Raw genomic sequence first — 20,196 nt, 5'->3', positions numbered from 1 at the left:
AGAGAAAATACCAAAGATGTGATGTCTTGTTAGAGGAACAGCAAGGAGACCAGTGTTGCTGAGTCACAAAGTGTGTGGTGGAGGGCAGGGGGGTGGATAGAAGGTGTAAGTAGACTGGAAAGGTAGGTGGGAGCCAGGTTATGAAAGACTGTGAACAACAAACAGAAGATTTCCTATTGATCCTGAAGATAATAGGGAATTGTTGGAGTTTATTGAGTAGGGAGGTGACACAATCAGAACTGGGCTTTAGAAACATCACTTTGACTGTTGGGTGGAGGACAGACTGGAGTGGGGAGAGTCTTGTGGCAGGAACGCTGACCATCAGGCTATTGCTATAAGGTAGTTTGGTGTAAGGTAATGAGGACCTGCATTAAGGTGTTGGCAGTGTCATAGGACAGAAGGAGGTGTAAGTAAGAGATCATGTTGGATAGAGGGGAGTTGAGGCTGTGAGCCTGGGTGACTAGGAGGATGGTGGTAACTTGGATAGTAATAGGGAAATTTGGAAGGGGAGAAGGGTTAGGAAGAAACATAATGAGATCATTTTGGGATTATTGAATTGAAGATGTCTAATATGCAATTGGAGATGTGAGACTGGAGGTCAGCAGAGGTTAGGGCTAGATAAGTAGCTTTTAGAATCATCAATGTAGAGATGATGATTGAATCCATGGGCAGAGAGATGATGAGATCACCAAGTAGTATAGAGGGAGAAGAGATCCCTTAACAGAGTGTTGTGGGCCACCTGTGGTTAGCAAGTGTGACCTGGATGATGATCCAATAGAGCAGACTGAGAAGGAATAGATGGATAGCTAAGAGAACCAGAAAAGAGTAGTGTGAGGAAAACCCAATATCAAGAAGATGGTGTCAAAGGCTATAGAGAAGACAAGAATGAGGATTGAGAAAAGGCCAATAGATTTGATGGGGCAGCTAAGTGACACAGTGTATAGAATGCTGAGCCTAGGAGACTCATCTTCCTGAGTTCAAATCTGGCCTCAGACACTTACTAGCTGTGTGATTCTGGGCAAGTCACTTGACTCTGTTTGTCCCAGTTTCCTCATCTATAGAATGAGCTGGAGAAGGAAATGGCAAGCCACTCCAGTATCTTTCCAAAGAAGACCCCAAATGGGGTAACAGAGTTGGGCACAACTTAAAAATGACTTAACAACAACAACAAAAAAGAAATTTAAAAAAAAGAAAAAGAAAAAGAAAAAGAAAAAGAAAAAGAAAAAACATTTTTAAAAATGAAAACACCAAAATTAGATATGGCAATTAAGAAATCATTTATTAGGGGCAGCTAGGTGGCACAGAGCACTGGCCCTGGAGTCAGGAGGACCTGAGTTCAAATCCAGCCTTAGACACTTAATACTAGCTGTGTGACCCTGGGCAAGTCACTTAACCCCAATTGCCTCACAAAAAAAAAAAGGAAAAGAAAAAGAAATCATTCATTACTTTGGAGAGAGTAGCCTTGGTTGAATGATGAAGTCAAAAGCCAGGCTGTAGACAGTTAAACAGAGAATGAGAAGAAAGGAAGTGGTGGCATTTCCTTTTCAAATTTGGCCACAAAAGGCAAGAGAGATTATGGGGTTCTTTGAGGATGGGGGAGACATGGGCATGTTTGTAGGCAGTAGAATGACAGCCAGTAGAGAAACTGAAGATAAGTGAGATTATGGATGATAGAGAGGGCAATCTCTTGGAAAAGATAGGATCATGTGACATCTCTTGTGCATGTAGTGGAGTTAGCCTTGGCAAGAAGAAGGACTACCTCCTCATGTGAGGCAGGAATCATCTGGAGGATGAGCAATGAGGAGGAAAGAAGAGAAGGTTCTTGGAAAATGGCATATTTTTTTTTTCCCAGTAGAATATGAGAGGAAGGTTCTTTGCTAAGAGAGTGGGGAGGGAAGGCCATGGGAAATCTAAGGAGGGATGAAAAGGTTTGGAAGAGTTGCCATAGTATATAAGATAAGTGAGTTAATTAGGGAGAAGTAGAAGGATTGCCTTGCAACAATGAAGGCTCAGTTGAAGTTATGTGACACAAACTAAGAGCAGATTGAATTAATATGATTTCATTATTTTCTCCAGTTTTGTTTAGCAGAACATGCATAGGAGTAAAGGCAGTGGATGGTGGAATTGATCTAAGGCTGAAGCTTGGAAGGACTAGATAGGTGGTATGAGAAGGGGGCAAGGGACTCAAGAGAAAAGGATAGTGTAGAGTCGAATGGATTCAACCAAGTGTCAAGTTGGGGAAAGGAGAGTAGAGGTACTGCAGGGCAGATGGCCTGGGAAAAGGACTGGAGGTCACTATATGGCCAAAGCATAGGGTTTGGGGTTACAAGGCAGAGGGAGGGGTAGAATGACAATATATAATGATCAGATAAGGGAATTTTAGAGTTCACAACATAGAAGTGGTAGTGCATTTGTGGGCTATGACAATATCAAGTATGTGACCATCTCTATGTGGTTGAGATGGGGCGGAGGAGTGGGTCATGTGAAATGATCAATTTGAGTTACTTCTCCTGAGGGTATTACAGAACCCTCTGAAGAGACAAAGACTTGAAGCCAAGGAAACTCTCCTCTAGGAAAGAAATAAGCAAGAGCCAGAAAGTATCAGCCAAAATTTTATTCCAAAGCAATCTGTTCGGAGAAGTCTTATCAGATTGATCTTCCTCCAGATGCTAGAAATCAATGCAACTGATAGCCCTTCCCCTTCCTAGGCTGACACTGATTTGTCAGACATAACTTCTGGGAGGTTGGAAACCTGACCTGGGCAATCTGTTGCATAACAATGCAGCTGTTGATGAGCAGGGGCAAATTTCTTGTACTAATATGGGTGGCATTCAGCCAGTTGGTGACAGGTTGTGGACCACTTGGGTTAGATGAGAACTTCAAGTGGCACGAGGAGCCCAGTTGTGTAGGAATAGTTGCCTTGTCCATAGGCCCTTAGTCATGTACCCAGAACAACATGGCATTAACAACTCCATATTGACATCCCCAACCTTTGCTGTTCCTGTAATGGCTCCAACCTGGTTGTGTAGTGTAGGATTTATTTTATGGGTGCTGGTATGCCCCATAAACAACTGTATGGTATGGGAAATATTGGAAAAAATTCACCATTGGTCCTGACCCCAAAGGGAAAATCTTTGATTGTCTTGTCATGTGCTCTCTACATTTCTGACCATTTGGTAAGACCTGTTACCACTGCCCAGGAATTAGTGAAGATGAAGATCTTCTTTTCCTCATCCCTCAAGTCTCTCTCAAATTCTAGCTATTCAGCCTGTAGCTCAACCTACTGGGAAGACTTGCCAGGATCCCTATTCCTAGGGCTACTCATTACCAAATTAATTACTACTAAAGTCTAGTTGTACATGCCTTTCCTCTAGTGGGAGGCGCTACTGGATTCAGGATATTTGGGTATCTATTGGGCCAGTGAAGGAGGAAGTCTTCTAGGGTCTGCACTTGAGGTCTTAGTCTCTGACACAGTTACTACTTGTTTATTTAGGGCACTAACAATGAAGGAAACCTTGTCTTTTTTTTTTTTTTTTTGTGAGGCAATTGGGGTTAAGTGACTTTCCCAGGGTCACACAGAGCTAGTAAGTGTCAAGTGTCTGAGGCTGTTTTTGAACTCAGGTCCTCCTGACTCTAGGGCCGATGCTTTATCCACTGAGCCACCTAGCTGCCCCAAAACTTTGTCTTTATGTGAAGAAAGCTCCTGAAACCTGGACCTTTCCTGGAAGGCAAGTGTTTCAGTAGCTTATTCTGGAATAAATCTTTTTTTTTTTTTTTTTGCTAAATATCTTTGACCTTCCTTCCCTACCCCTACTCTAAGAACTGATAGTGATGGTTCAACTAACTCTTACACTTTTCATTTGGCCCTACCCATTGTAACATTCATAGAGGTTGCTGAAAAGCCCTGCATGGATTCTGAACTCATACTGCCCCTGCTTCCATGGCTTGCCCTCTATGGCTTCCCTGAATGCTCCAAGTGGTTCAGGGGCTTTAGAGTATGTCTCAGGACTGAATGAGGTTGAAGGGCCCTTTGTCCCCTGGTACTGAATTTCCTCATACAGTTTTTCTATCACCTCCATGGGCTGACCATGAGTTGCTTTCTTACTAACCCTATGTTTCAGTAGCCACACCCAAAGCTCTCTTTGGGACCACCCTCTGCCCAAATGGCAAGCCTTTTAACGTGGGGCTTACTTCCACCACCCTTGGGGCACCCATTCTCACAGCTATATTTGCCCTGATGGTCACTGCAGTTCCAATTTCCTACTCTCTCCACTTTTAGATGGCTATGATGGGGAATTATTTGCACCAGACCTTGTAAAGATGAAATTCCTCTTGTAGGCATTCTCATGGGGATCTGCAGGGGAAGGAATGAAGTTCCTAAAGGAAATAGTTTTAATACATTTAATTTTGGTCTCCTCCTCCAACCCCACCCCATTCTAGCCTGCCATACCCTATGCCCAGCTTGCTTCAAGAGCAATTAGATCCCACCTTCTGGGTGGAGTCCCATCAGAATGGCATCAGTCTTCGGCTATGGGTCTTCCAAGCCATATAACCATGTAGGTATGGGCAAATCAACTGGTGACATTTGAGTGTGAGTTTGGAACAGCAAGTCCTTCCCACAATCTCTATAAATGTTACTTTGGATAGGACCATATGGAAACTCTTAGAGCTATCTGAAACAACACTATCAGTTCCTGGGTTGGGGGTGGGGTTGTGGGAGGAAGGTAGTAAGTCTAAAATAAACTACTGACACCTGCCTCCCCATAATCTAAGAAGGAAGCCCAGAAATTATTGGATGTACTTTTCTTTTACTATGGAGTAAGCTACACTGGGACCAGTCTGGAGGCTTTAATGAATGCAGCTTACTCTGCATCCACAGAGAGATCCCACAACTCATGGAACTCAAGAGCAGCTTGGCATTGGCTGAATTCGTCCATATCCTCAGGAACCATTGCTCCAGTGACTCATCAGCTTTCTGTTTGAGCTTTCCTCTCAACCACCCCAGCTTCTAGGTAGAGACGGTCCACTTGATCCTTGCTTCCTCAAGAACTAGTCACACTCCTCTTCCTCCTCACTTTCTCTTTCATTCTCCTGCCTAATGGCTCTGTTCTCAATAAGAACTGTGATCTCTGGGTCAGAGAACAGCCGGGTTGTTTCCTGACTGAAGCCTATTAGTCACCACACCCATCAGGTTATCACTAGCAATACTGTCAGCAATCAAAACAAGACTGGGCTTTGCCCTTTTTTTACCCCTCCCATTCCTAGTGTCCTCCAGGACCCCCTGAGCTAATCCCTCTGCCTAAACTCACCCTGCTCCCTATTCCACAGAGAGGACTCCCCATGCAGGATCAGAAGGACTTTTGCTTCTCAGTCATGCAGTGTCCTGCCATCCGATCATCATCTCCATATTTGCAGAGCTCTTTCCCCAATTCAAAATCCACTGTGCCAGCCACCCAACCATCATCTCATCCCAGTAACCAAGACTATGCCAATTGTTTAGAGGCACTTTCTTAGTTCAGGTTCTATTTGGGGATGCATGGAAGTACTCATAAGTCACTGAACAATTAACAAAAAAGTTCTCTTTCCCCTAAGGACATGCAAAAAGGACACAGTAGGGGGCTGCTAGGTGGCACAGTGGATAAAGTCACTTAACCCCCATTGCCCTGCAAAAAAACCAAAACCAAAAAAAAAAAAAAAAAAAGGACACAGTAGCACTTCTATCCAGCTTTTCTTTTCTTTTTTTTAAAAATTATGATTATGATTTGAAAGGAACCTTTTGGGGCCTGGGCCTCCAAGTTCAGTTCTCTTTTTTTTTTTTTTTTTTTGGTGAAGCAACTGGGGTTAAGTGACTTGCCCAGGGTCACACAGCTAGTAATTGTTAAGTGTCTGAGGCTGGATTTGAACTCAGGTCCTCCTGAATCCAAGGCTGGTGCTTTATCCACTGAGCCACCTAGCTGCCCCTCTATCCAGCTTTGATAGACAGCCTCCCCCACCTCCTTAAAGAAAACCATCTGGTTCACAGGTCAGCAGGGCAGGTTATAGTGAGGTTTAGTGACTGTCACGGTGTCAGGCACCTACCAAGTCTGAAATGCCCTGATTCTACATGGTGAGACTTTTTATGCCCCCTTAGCTAACCAAGAACGTGCATCAAAGGAAACAGGAGCCAGTTAAGTCCCAGAGAAAGTTTTGTTGCCTTTTAAGAAAAACATCCCTATTGGGGCAAAATGGGGAACCTGGTCCTACCACAGAGAGGATACAGCAAGAATATAGATAAGGAAACAGGAAGTCATTTCTAGAAAGAAAAAAAAAAGGAGGGGGGGAAGTAATGATTATGGGGTGGGAGTGAAGGAGGATTGGAAAGATGTGTTAATTAATAATGATAGTTTTCCATTCTATCAATCTGGATTCCCAGTCTCATATTTTCAATGCATATTTTTGAGTCAGCTCTTCCAGGCCCCAGAGAAGCCTTTAGAATTGCACAATGTTGGCTCAGCTATTGCCAGAAGTATCCAGAAGAAAGCACTCCAGAGCCTGGAAATCTTACTAAATGAGGTAATGCTCCACCCAAAGCAAACAACCAGTTGCTCAAATATTCTCCTAAAACTGAATTTAACCACATATGTCCACTTCGACTTTTTGAAGGCCCCTAGAAGCAAAATGACTAAATACTTCGCCTTATATCCTAGAGAGCATGAAAAGTAAAGGGTCTTTCATTCCAGTTTTAGCTGATTCAATATATGTATGTGTGTATGTACATACATGCAAGAAAATATGCTATTGTGATACCTATAAAAAACTTATGTTGGAGTGTGTGACCCTGGGCAAGTCACTTAATCCTCATTGCCCTGCAAAAAAAAAAAAAAAGAAAGAAAGAAAAGAAAAAGCTATGTTGGAAAAAAAGCTTTTCTACTCTTGCTTTTAAGGGCACAGTTAGAAAAATTGGGTTCACCTCTCCCTTACTATATACTATTCAAGATTCTTCTGTGTGAGCTGATAAATTTTGGGTAGAGATAGCTAAAAAAAAACCCCCAAAATATGTCTAATTTTAGCCCAATTACTTTAATTTTCCTTTTGGCTATGATTGGTTATTTTCCCTCTCTTTTGGTAGTAGAACTATTTTCTCATACTTCTTTTCATAATATAAAATTTTCAAAAGATTGTCATTTGAAATATTATTTTTCCTTCTGAAAAGGACATGTCAGGGAACTCTTACATGTAGTCATGATGATCTTACTCACCCAGAGCTCTAGGCCCGCTTTGGACCACAAGGTATGGATGCTCTTTTTCCTTAACAGAAATTCATTTTTTAGATGCCAGTCCTCTTTCTTATTATTCTGGATATATTGAAATGTTCGTGTTTGTTTTTAAGTTCAAAATAAAAAAAGAATATTAAAAAAAAGTTGTCCCCCCCCCATTGCTTGAGAACAATGTCATTAGATTTTTTTATTTGAATTTTCTTTTCTTTTATGAATGTAATAACAATCAACAAACAGGAACATTTCAGTATACAAAGAATAAAAGAAAAGAAGGTTAATATATAAAACCATGAACTTCTTTAGGGGAACAGATTGTGCCTTATAGGGCCCAAAGTGGGTCTAAAGAGCTAGTGTGAGGTTAAAAAATTATGTGTGTGATTATCTGTCAACAAAGAACCCCATCCCCCACCCTACCCCTTTCCCCTCCCATCCCCGGCATCTTCTGTTTCATGGCCAAGCCTTTTGGTAAAGCTCAAAAGATGGATTGCACAAAAGACTCCCTCCTGTTGGTAAATCTCTCCAGAGTAAATCTCCATCCCAAGTCAGGGCTACCAGCAGGCATCCCTTCTCCCAGTTCCACTGCAGATAGCTCCTTCTACAAGGCTTCCAGCAAGAGGGGAAAACGTTCTGTCGAAGTTACTTCTCCATCTTCCAGCAGGTGGTGTCCATCATCATTCCCTGTCAGTTTTTTTCTGCAATTGTGTGGGGATTCTGGCAAGCAATGTTCAGCACCCTCATTGAGGCACCTTCAGCCACACTAACCAAGCCAAGCTCCATCTTGAGGTGGCTAAGTGGCATAGTGGATAAAGGGCTGGTCCTGGAGGCAGGAAGAACAGAGTTCAAATCTAGTCTCAGACACATTAGCTGTAGGATCCTAGTTGTGTGAACTTCATATGGTTGTTGAGAGGGATTAGATGAGACAATATTTGTAAAGCTCTTAGTACAATGCCTGGCACATAGTAGAGGCTTTGTCCCTTCCCCTGCCCCCATCAGAGATATTCTTGTGTTGGGTACTATACTACCACAGAAGAAGAACACACTCTAGAGATTTCCCATGTGGAAGAAGGAACAGCTTTAATGCAACTGTAGACAAGGAATTAATGCAATTGTAGATAAGAATACTTATGGAATCGCCTTCTCTGAAACTGCCCCAACCAACCTCTAGCCTTGAGAGGTTTGCTTGGGAACTAGGATTATACCACTCTTTTTCCATCTCTAGGAGATTAGAAAAAATGTTAGATTGTGGGAACTGGATAGTTTGATGGTACATGGAGACTGATCTCTACTTTAGATGAAAATTCATAGATTTGGGGGGAGTCAAAGTCCACATAGAGAAGGCTCCATTTGAGGTTAGAAGACATGATAAAGTGGTAATGCTTCTGGTATTTAGTCCTACGTCTTCACTTTTTATGCCTTCATGATGGTTGGTCGATGTTTGTGCTGATCCATATCATACCTTGTGCTCTCAATGATGCTACAAAATAAGCTCTGGCCTAGTACTGTTTATCTGAATGATACCAGTAGAACTTATCCCCAGTTCCCATTCCTAGGATGGAGTTGGGTATCCACATTCAGAAGGGTGCAGAGGTGACCTAAAGACTATCAAACCTAAGGGGCAGCTAGGTGGCGCAATGGATAGAGCACCGGCCCTGGAATTAGGAGTACCTGAGTTCAAATCTGGCCTCAGACACTTAACACTTACTAGCTGTGTGACCTTAGGCAAGTCACTTAACCCCAATTGCCTCACTAAAAAAAATAAAATAAAAAAATAAAAAGACTATCAAACCTTAAGCCTGTTAGTAACCTCAGGTGAATGAGGGTCATTCTGAACACTCCAATATAAAAGACTATTAAAAAAAAATAACTATATAAGATAACATAAGAGTCTTCTGAACTCTATGAGCATAGCAAATTGGATCAAGTTTTTTTGAACAAGCTTAGATTTGCTTACAATAAAGGTAATGACGTGAAAAGTTACCATCAAGTGCAGCTAGGTGGCGTAGTGGATAGAGCACTGGCCTTGGATTCAGGAGGACCTGAGTTCAAATCCTGCCTCAGACACATAACACTTACTAGCTGTGTGACCCTGGGCAAGTCACTTAACCCCAACTGCTTCACCAAAAAAAAAAAAAAAAAGAAAGAAAAGTTACCGTCAAAATGAACCCAAGCAATTCCCCAACAATAATGAAAAGAAATAAGAAATGATCAAGAAAACTACATGAGAACCTTAGTAAGCTCTTCTATCAAGTCTAGGACTGCACAAAAAGATAGCTAAAAGGATGTCGGCACTCTGGTGAGGTACATACCAGGGAGGAGCTAAGTCAAAGGGATCTCAGCCCAAGCCTGTTGGAGCTACGGTAGTAGATAAAGCTATCTCCTTATGTATATGACTACCCAAGGACCCAGAGACAGGGCAGAATAACCTGAACAATCTGAGTTGAGGGAACTATCTAGGAGCACTGAAGGCGACTTCATCTCTAATATGTGGTGGCTCTCCCCAGGGGATTACAGAGATGGGGATGGGGAAGGCATGCCCTGACAGCCCATACCAACAGGGTTTTCCAGGAGGCCTGAAACCAGTATGACCTCTGATACATGGTCATGGGTACAAGATAAAACAATGATCAGGAAAACCAAGGGAAAACATCAGTAAACTCCTCCACCCTATCCAGGACTGCACAAAAAGCTGGCTAGAAGCATGCAAGCATTATAGCAGGGGGAAAAGCCAACTAACTCTTTGTTACTGCTCAAGGAGAAGGAGAGGCCCTATAGGCCTGAGGTCAGTAGAAGACATGAACCATCAGAAGACAGAGACAGAAGTCAGGGATTGAAGGAGGAGGTGAGGCCTATTCCTATCTCTGGGCTACCCTTCCTGTCCCAGATGAGCATTGTTCAAGAGGGTGGGAAGGGGGACTTTGAACCAGTCACACCATCCAGAATTATAGCAAGGAAGTGATTATGACAGTGACAGTGGCTTGCAAACTATGGAATGAACAGGACCAGGGCCTACATATCCCTTCTAAGAAAAATAGATGGGATACAACTCCACCCTGGCACAAAAGTCCAAATGTAGGATATAAGGGTAGAAATATGACAATTGAAGAAGTTTTAATAAAATAAAGAAATATTATAGATTAAAAGAAACCTGAGCGGTAAAGCCAGAAATGAGTATCTGAATAACAAGTAAAAGTTCAGCCTCAGCCAGGGAGGAAGGATAGCTTGACCACAACAATTCTAAGGGTATATGAAATAAAGAGATATTTTTAAAAAATGAAATGAAAATGAAATTTCTTGAAGAAAAAAATTAGGAGAAAAAACAGCTTACAACAGAAGGTAGATGACATGACATGAGTGATTACCTGAAAAAGAGAATGGCGCAAATAGAATTCAATGTTCAATGAGATGACAAGAAATTCTAGAACAAAGTCAAATGACTGAAACATTATAACATGAGGCATATTAAAAAAAAAGTCAGACCTAGAAAACATATGGAAGAGAGATCATTTTAAAAGCACTAGACTCCTTTAAAGTCATAGCCAAACAAAGAACCTATTTTAAGAAACCACAAAGAACCACATTTCAAGAAACCATAAAAGAAAACTTCCTGGAACTGTTAGAGCCAGAGGGCAAAGTAAAAAAAAACAAAAACAAAAACAAAAACAAAAAACCAAAAAACCCTAAACCCTCCTCTAGGAAACCTAAAATGAACTAACTTTTATCAGGAGGCAAAAGAAAAAAGACTTATAACCAGAATAACTTACTCTAAAAACTTGAATATAATTTTTTGAGAGGAAAGAGGATAAACCTTTAATAGAATGTAGGATTTTTAAGCATTATTGATGCAAAGATCAGAACTGTGTAGAATATTTGAAATGCAAACACAGGAGACAATATTAGCCTAAAAATATAAATCACTTTGAAAAATTTGATGGAGTTCTTACATTCTAATAGATGGATAAGAGATAAGGGTCTATTCTGAATCCCACCATCTTCAAGAGTCACAAAATGAGTAAAGAAGGACAAACATGATATCTGAGTGTGGTTTTGTGCTGCTGTTTTGTTTGAATTAAGAGTAAAGAAAATACAGGAGAAAAGAAATTATTTTCTTAAAAATCACTTTCTGATTTTTTTTAAAGGAAAGAACTTTCTTGGGATATGTCAGAAAAAGCGTATACAAATGTGGCTCTGGAGTGGCTGGGGTAAGCATCCCTCACTCTTATCTAAACCAAGCAAAGGAGGGTTGATTATCACAGAGAGAAATATTCCTTCCAACAAATTCAGCAGACTGTATATATTCCAGGTACAATTGAGGCACAATTGAGGGAGCAGGGACAAACTCCAGAAATGAATACAGAGAGACAGTCATTCAAGGAGGAAACAGGTTTTAGGAATGGTGGCAAAAAAGAGTTGAACTGGGGATAAGAGCTCACCCTGCGAACTCAACTGAGCCAATCCAGCAGGAAATGGTCAGCTCACGGGGAACCATATCGCACATATATGCCTCATTGTACTGTCCATGCGAACCCATTCTTCCTGTATGCATAGTATATATTTGTGGGAGAGTGTTCCCTGGGCTTATAAGGAGAAGAGAGAGAATGTTTTGTAGCTCTTGCTTTTACTGTGTCTTCTTAGGAAATTTGATTATTAATGGTAAGTACACCAGTGGGAGATTATGAACTCTAATTGTTTTGGTTTTTTTGTTTGTTTTTTGCAGGGCAATGAGGGTTGAGTGACTTGCCCAGGATCACACAGCTAGTAAGTGTCAAGTGTCTGAGGCTGGATTTTAACTCAGGTCCTCCTGAATCCAAGGCCAGTGCTTTATTCACTGCACCACCTAGCTGCCCCATGAACTCTAATTTTAAAAGGTTGGACCCACCAACTATTTTAGGAGATGTTTGGTAGTAATCACCCTACAAGAGGAGGATCTTAAAAGAGGCATGAAACTATTAGAATCCCAAGGAAAGAACCAATTTCTCCTCCATGTTGGGGATCCAAATGGAGTATGGCCTTAAGGAACACAAATTCAGAGAGATGTAGGGTTTGCGGTTGGTATTTGAGACTACTCTTGGTGCTAATGCCTACATAGAATATCATAGTGTTATAGAATGGAAAGGAAAGCCAGAGAGTACCTCACTCCAGATGAGGAGCAAGATTGCAGAGTTCATATATTCCTGGATATCTTTTTCTATGCATCAATAACTGTGGTTCCTTCTGCTTTATATACTCCCTAGGGGAGTCTTGAGTGTTGGGCTCTGCTGCCAAGCTTTCTGAGGCCTGAAACACAGAACACCAAAGAAATTGGCAGTGATCAATCTTTGTCACAGAGCCAACAATATTGCTTATCCTGACAATGCCATCCAGGTCTTTTTCTCTTCCCTAATATATATTAGTTTCAGAGGTTTCAGGATCCCTTACAAGTTACCCTATAGCAGTGGTTCTTAACGTTTTTTGTGTGTGCCATAGACTCTTTTGTCAGTCTGATGAAATCTTCTCAGAATAATGTTTTTAAATACATAAAATACTTTAGTTCACAAAGGAAACCAAATTAAATTAAAATATAGTTACCATTAAAATATTTTCTAAAGTTTTGTGATATATCTGTATATATATATGTATGTGTGTGTGTGTGTATATATATATATATATATATATATATATATATATGGAGAGAGAGAGAAAGAGAGGCTCAGACTTCTTTAGGAATGTATTTTTCTTTTTAAAATAGTATTGTATTTTTCCAATTACATGTAAAGACACATTTTAACATTCATTTTTAAAAATTCTTGAATTCTGAATTTTTTACCTTCTTCCCTCATTTCCCCCCTCCCTAAGACAATTTGATATAGATTTTTTATATGTAATCATGTAAAACATATTTCCATATTAGTCATTTTGTGAAAGAAGAAACAGACCAAAAGAAAAAACTATGAAAAAAATTAAGTGAAAATAGTATGCTTTGCATTCAGATTCCGTAAGTTTTTCTTTGGATGTAAACACCATTTTTTGTCATGAGTCCTTTGGAATTGTCTTGGATCATTGTATTATTGAGAATAACTAAGTCATTCATAATTGATCATCATACAATGTTGCTGTTACTGTATACAATATTCTCCTGGTTTTTCTCACTTGACTTTACATCAGTTCATGTCAGTCTTTCCAGGTTTGTCTGATAACCACATGCTCAGCATTCTTATAGCACAAAAAGAGAAGCTATAAATTATTTTTGCACATGTGGGTCCTTTTCCCTTTTTAAGATCTCTTTAGGATACAGACCTGGTAGTGGTATTGTTGGATCAAAGGGTATGCACAGTTGTTTGGGGTTTTTTTGGGGGGGGGGGTTGGTTTGTGGGGTTTTTTGTTTGTTTTGTGTTTTGTTTTGTTTTGCAGGGCAATGACTTGCCCAGGGTCACACAACTAGTAAGTCAAGTGTCTGAGGCCAGATTTGAACTCAGGTCCTCCTGAATCCAGGGCTGGTGCTTTATCCACTGCACCACCTAGCTACCCACTATGCACAGTTTTATAGCCCTTTGGGCATAGTTCCAAATTGATCTCTGGAATGGTTGGATCCATTCACAACTCTACCAAAAATGTATTAGTGGGGGCAGCTAGATGGTGCAGTGGTTAAAGCACTGGCCCTGAATTCAGGAGGACCTGAGTTCAAATCTGACCTCAGACACTTGACACTTACTAGCTGTGTGACCCTGGGCAAGTCGCTTAACCCCCATTGCCTGCCCAGAAAAAAAAATGTATTAGTGTTCCAATTTTCCCACATCTTCTTCAACATTTATCATTTTCCTTTTTTGTCATCTTAGCCAATCTGATAGGTGTGAGGTAGTACCTCAAAGTTGTTTTAATTTGCATTTCTCTAATCAATCTTGATTTAGAAGATTTTTTTTATATGACTATATATAGTTTTAATTTCTTCATCTGAAAACTGCCTGTTCATATCCTTTGATCATTTCTCAATTGGGGAATGACTTATATTTTTATATATTTGATTCAGTTCTCTCTATATTTTGGAAATTAGGCCTTTATCAAAATACTGGCTGTAAAAATTGTTTCCCAGCTTTCTGCTTTCCTTCTAATCTTGGTTGCACTGGTGTTGTTTGCGCAAAAACTTAATCAAAATGATTCATTTTACATTTCATAATGTTCTCTGTCTCATGTTTGGTCATACATACTTCAACTTGCATATAGTTTAAATATATTCATTCATAAAGAAATCAGTTATGTCTAGTCGTATTAAAATGTTCTAAATCACTTTTGATTAGAGAAATGCAAATTAAAACAAATTTGAGGTCACCCCATACCTATTAGATTAGCTAATATGATGGAAAAGGAAAATGATACATGTTGCAGTAGATGTGGGAAAATTGGGACACTAGTGCACTGCTGCTAGTAGAGTTGTAAACTAATCTAAGCATTTTGGAGAGCAATTTAGAACTATGCCCAAAGGTCTATAAAACTGTGCATACCCTTTGATCTAACAATACCACTACTTGGTCTGTATTCCAAAGAGATTTTTTCAAATAAGAAAAAGAAAAAGGACCTATTTATAAAAAAGTATTTATAGCTGCTCTTTTTGTGGAGGCAAAATAATTGGAAATTATGGGGATGCCCATCAATTGGGGAATGGCTGAACAAATTGAGATATTGTTTCACATGGAGTTGCATGACTTTTTGTGGCTTCCTAAAAATAATAGTTCTCATTTCTAATCTTATTTGCATTTTTCTCATGATGACATTTTTTTAACATATGGTATTTTCATAGAATAATAATAGAGGTGAACATCACTTATACAACCTACAGTATATGTATGCCTTTACTTCATAACACAGGAGATATACAAAATGAGAAAACAGGAAAAAACCAAATAAAAAAAACTTTCTACTTAGAGAACTTAGAACACTGTGTATGACCCATATTGCTGAGAAATATGTTAGCAATAATGAGAAGTTACTTTAAATGAAACAGTTATCTTAACTGTCAGATGTTTCTGAACTTGCTGGATCTATATTGTTTATCTCTGTTTTTAAAAATGGGGAAGGGGAGGCACTTCCCATTCTGGCAAAATTTTAATGATGAATAAAAATGATTCATCTTTCATATATTGAAAGAGAAACCATTGTAGATAGGGAATACTAGAAAATAATATACGTGTCTTGGTCACCAATATGAGAAAATGCAACTTGACTCTGATGGCACAGTAGGTTGATAGTTTACCCACCATAACCTATGAGTACATGTAGACTGGAAGATAACAATCACATGTGATCTAACAATGGCTATAATAACTACAGCAATTTCTTTTTTTCATTCGAATAAAAGTATTTTATTATTTTTCAGTTACATGTAAATAGTTTTCAACATTTGTTTATAAATGATTCCCAATTTCAAGTTTTTCTCTCTCCTTCCCCTCCCTCGGCACCTCCCCTAGACAGCAGGCAATCTGATATAGGTTATATATACATAATAACATTAAACATATTTCTTCATTAGTCATGTTATAAGAGAAGAATCAGAGCAAAGAGGAAAAACCTAAAAACAGAAAACCAACAGCACCAAGACCAAAAGAAATAGTTTGGTCCAATCAGCATCCATATTCCACAGTTCCTTTTTTTTCCCCTGGATTTGGAGAGTCTTTTCCATCATGAGTCCTTTGGAACTTTCTTGTACCATTGGATTGGTGAGAAGAATCTAGTCTATCACAGTTGATCAACACATAATGACTACAGCAATTTCAAAGTATTAATGAGTATAAGTGATAGTTCAAGGTATTTGCTATAAGTTATTTGTTATATGAAAATAAGTGTAATTTCTATTGGTGACAAAGTCATAGGTACTGCTTATATGGCTATGATTTGTTTCCTTCATTCATATTTAAGGAAAATACTTTTTTAAAAAAATCAATCTATATGAGATTATTTTCTGTCTTGGGAAGGGGGGAGGGAAGGGAAGGAAGGAGAAAAACCTCAAAATCTTATAAAAACAAATGTTGAAAACTATCTTTACTTGTAACTAGAAAAAAATACTTTTAAGATAAAAAAAACCTTAGAGGTTAGTGAAAACAAAGATTTTTTTTCCCCAATCCAATTCCACAAACCCTCAGAAATCTATCCATAGACCCCAGGTTAAGAAACCCTTTCCTAGAGGCCTGAGAAAAGTTGTCCAAGAGGTAAGTGAACAGGTATAAGAATTGTGTTTGTGATGGGAAAAATGTGTGCTTGGTGTGTGGTTCAACAGTGTCCTTTATATATATGACAATGGTGGATAACTTTAATGCTCAGCCCTTCCTCAAAGTTACTATAGTTAGATCTGCCATGAGATTTCTCCAGAAGTGCTTCCAGATTCAGTGTCTTTCTAGCAATTGGAACCCATGATTTTGTTCACCTCCTACCTATATGATTACTGCTCAGTTTTCTTTGCTGGGACATCATCCATATTCCACCCTTTAATTGTGGATTTATCCTAACATTTCTGTATTGGGACTGCTTCTATTCCCTATCTATACTATCTCTTTTGGTAAACTTATCTACTCCCCTAGGTTTAAATCTTTCTAAGAAGACAATTCCCAAATATATATTTCCAGTCCCAGTCTCTCTTCTGAGCTATAACCTTGCATCATTAAACTGCCTACTGGACATTTTGAACATAGATGTTCTATATCCCTCTCAAACAAAAATCCAAAACAATTCATCTTTTACCTCCAAACTCACCTCTTTTCAACATCCCTATTTCTATTGAGAGCATTACTAGCCTTCTAGTCATCTGGGTTCATACCCTCAGTTATCCTTGATTCCTGACTCAGAGTTAGACCTTGATCTAGGCAATTAACAATTCTTATTGTTTCTACCTCCATTCCATTTTTACAGTCTCTCTCCTAACATAGCCTCAATTCTAGATAATACCCTAATCAGCTCTTTTTTTGGGGGGTTGAGGGGGGGCGCCAATGAGTATTAAGTCACCTGCCCAGGGTCACACAGCTATTAAGTGTCAAGTGTGTGAGGCCAGATTTGAACTCAGGTCTTCCTGAATCCAGGGCCAGTGCTTTATCCACTGTGCCACCAAGCTGCCCCTCCTCAGCAGCTCTTGATTGGATAATTGCAATAGACTTCTAAGTCTTCTCCCTGCAAGCCTTACCTCTGTCCAATTCATCATCCATGCCATTTTTCTAAACCATGTCACTCTATCTCTGAATATATTCCAGTGACTCCCTATTACCTCTAAGGTCAGATTAGAAAAGAAAAAAAAAATCCTCTGCCAGGCCTTTAAAGCCCTTCACAATTAGGATCTAAGTCTATTTTTCTAAACTTATTTCATACACTTTATGAGCTAGCTTAAATGCCCTTATTTTTCTTCACTCTCAACACTCCATTTCCATTGTCATGCTTTTATTCTCCCTCTTGCCTGGATTGCTCTTTTGCCCAGATATTGCCTTTTAGGAGAAACCCCTTCAAAGGTCAGCTCCAACATAACTTTCCACATAAAAGTGTCCTTTCCTGAGTGCCAACTGCTAATGCTCCCCTCCTCACCAAAATATTATATTGAATTTATGTATTTGTTTTATATGTACATCTATAAGTACATGTTGTCTCCTCTATTGGAAGGTGTGATTTTAAAAATCTATATTGTGGGGCAGCTAGGTGGTGCTATGGATAGAACACTGGCCCTGAATTCAGGAGGACCTGAGTTCAAATCTGGCCTCAGACACTTAACACTTACTAGCTGTATGACCCTGGGCAAGTCACTTAACCCCAATTGCCTCACCAAAAACCAAAAAAAAAAAAAAAACCAAAAAAACCCCAAAATAAAATCTATATTGTGGTCACCTTAAATTAGAAGCTTCAACACTAGTCTTTGGACATTGAACATTTATTAAAGCATACAGGTATTCATATGGAGTTCAGAAAGTTAAGAAAAGGCCTATCTAGCCTAGAGTTCCAGCCTGGTTTGGTTCTTCCTCAAGTCCTCCACCATGAGCCTGCTTCGATCACAAACTCTTCAAACTGAGTGTGGAAGCTTTTTATAGGTCCAGAGCAGAGGGGGTCCTTGTACACTGCTTCAAGCTCATTGGTAGGCATTATCCAAATCCATTGATTCACTGGACTTGAAGGGTGTGCTTACAATCTAGTTAACTTGAAGTAGGCTAATCAGCAGTCAATCACTCTCACTTAATTCAGTCAGTTTAGATTAATCTCCAGGTGGATCTTTGAATATCTGCTAAATCCCATTATTTTATCACATTCCCCCCCTTTGTTTCTTCTAGGAACAGGTGTTGCTTGATGTAAAAAAAATAATTAAGTCTTTGAAAGTCTTTTCTCAGGTGATTCTTGGGATGTCCTCTGGGTGTAATCTTGGAATGGAAGTCTTTTCAGGTGTTTCAAATGTGTAGATGCTGGTAATCAGCTAGGAAAAGATTCCTACAAAATTGAGCTTAACACAACTTTAAATAGCTTTTCCAGTAATCAAATCAAACAATGAAAGTTCTTAAAAACATGAGAAGACAAGAATTTTTTTAAATCTTCATTTCATCACTTTTTGTATCATCTACCTAATTATCCTCATGTCATTATGAGAAATTTTAAAATCTAATATAATTGGTAACAGATGTCAAGGGCAAATCCAACACTGTATTTATCATGACATCTGGCTCCTTGACTGAGAGAAGATATTTGCTCTGGGGGAAGACTATAGCTCTGAAGATGGCCCATCTGGGCATTCCCTGTCACCAAATAAGCACCACTTTGAGGCTGCCCTGGATATACCTGAGAAGCAGAAACACCAGGTGACTGCATATAATACTGTTGGTTCTGTAATTTTGCATACATGGAAAACATTGGGTCTTCATTCATCAATTTGTTATATAATGAAAGTGCATCCATCACTTTCACATTAAGTTCTGAAAGTTCTGAGTGTTTTCTGTCAATATCTTCCAGTTTTTCATCAATAAATGGTCCCATTTGGTGACATATTGCTTCCAAATGAAGCAGCTCTGGTAGATCTGGCTGGTCATCATTTGGATCTGCACTTTGTAACATCTGCAGAAGCTGGTCCATTTTGTCTTCATCAATATATACTGGTTCAGGCTCAGGCTCTATTGTTTCCACCTGAACATCATCACTGAATTGTACTGTCTTCTTCTCTGTTTTAATCATTTCTGGTTCAGCACTGAGGTCAGCTGTCACAAAATGAGAGGGAAACAATCCTATGCCTTGATGAATTTCACCTTTCCATCAGTTGGGATCACTGTCATCAAGAACTGTAATGATTAGGGGCAGCTAGATGGTGCAGTGGATAGAGCACCGGCCCTGGATTCAGGAGGACCTGAGTTCAAATCCGGCCTCAGACACTTGACACTTACTAGCTGTGTGACCCTGGGCAAGTCACTTAACCCCCATTGCCCCACCAAAAAACAAAAACAAAAACAAAAAAAAAGAACTGTAATGATTTCTCCAGCTTTAAATGTTAGTTTATTATCTTCAGCAGCTTCAAAATCATAGATAGTACAAACTTTCCTACCTTCATGTTGGTGGTTAGTTAAGAGGCTTGATGTGCTTGGATACAAATTGGAAAGTGTGGCTGGCTATTTCCTTTGTTCTTTCAATGACAACTCAATGGCTTTCTCTCGATCTTCCTCTTCCTTTTTTGGTAGCTGCAGCACCAGGATCCTTAGCTACAAGAGCTGGGCTTGCTTTCGCTTGTTCTGCAGCCACCAGGGGTCTGTTATTTCTATGGGAGTCAGCAGCCAGTCTCTAGTCCACTCCAAACACCCCTACAAGGCCAGAGAGAGAGTCTGCTTCAATCACAAACTCTCCAGCAAGCTGATTGTGGAAGCTTTTGATAGGTCTGGAGCAGAGGCGGTCCTTACACACTGCTTCAAGCTGATTGGTTGGCGTCATCATCGAAATCCATTGGTTCACTGGACTTGAAGGTGTTCTC

The 20,196-nt window shown here is 39.6% G+C and overlaps 1 protein-coding gene across 1 annotated transcript; it reads right to left on the bottom strand.

The window, feature by feature from the left end:
* Window positions 1–5,049: 5,049 nt before the first annotated feature.
* On the bottom strand, window positions 5,050–19,504 carry LOC122747465 (signal transducing adapter molecule 1-like). The gene is made up of 2 exons (XM_043993468.1): window positions 18,902–19,504; window positions 5,050–5,168 (listed from the first exon to the last, which is right to left on the bottom strand). Exons 1-2 carry the CDS (start codon window positions 19,410–19,412, stop codon window positions 5,050–5,052), a joined length of 630 nt encoding a protein of 209 aa, XP_043849403.1. The 5' UTR covers window positions 19,413–19,504.
* Window positions 19,505–20,196: the final 692 nt, after the last annotated feature.

This window comes from Dromiciops gliroides, chromosome 3 (genome assembly GCF_019393635.1).
Source record: "Dromiciops gliroides isolate mDroGli1 chromosome 3, mDroGli1.pri, whole genome shotgun sequence".
NCBI classification, from domain to species: Eukaryota; Metazoa; Chordata; class Mammalia; order Microbiotheria; family Microbiotheriidae; genus Dromiciops; species Dromiciops gliroides.
This window is presented reverse-complemented; position numbering and strand designations above follow the sequence as displayed.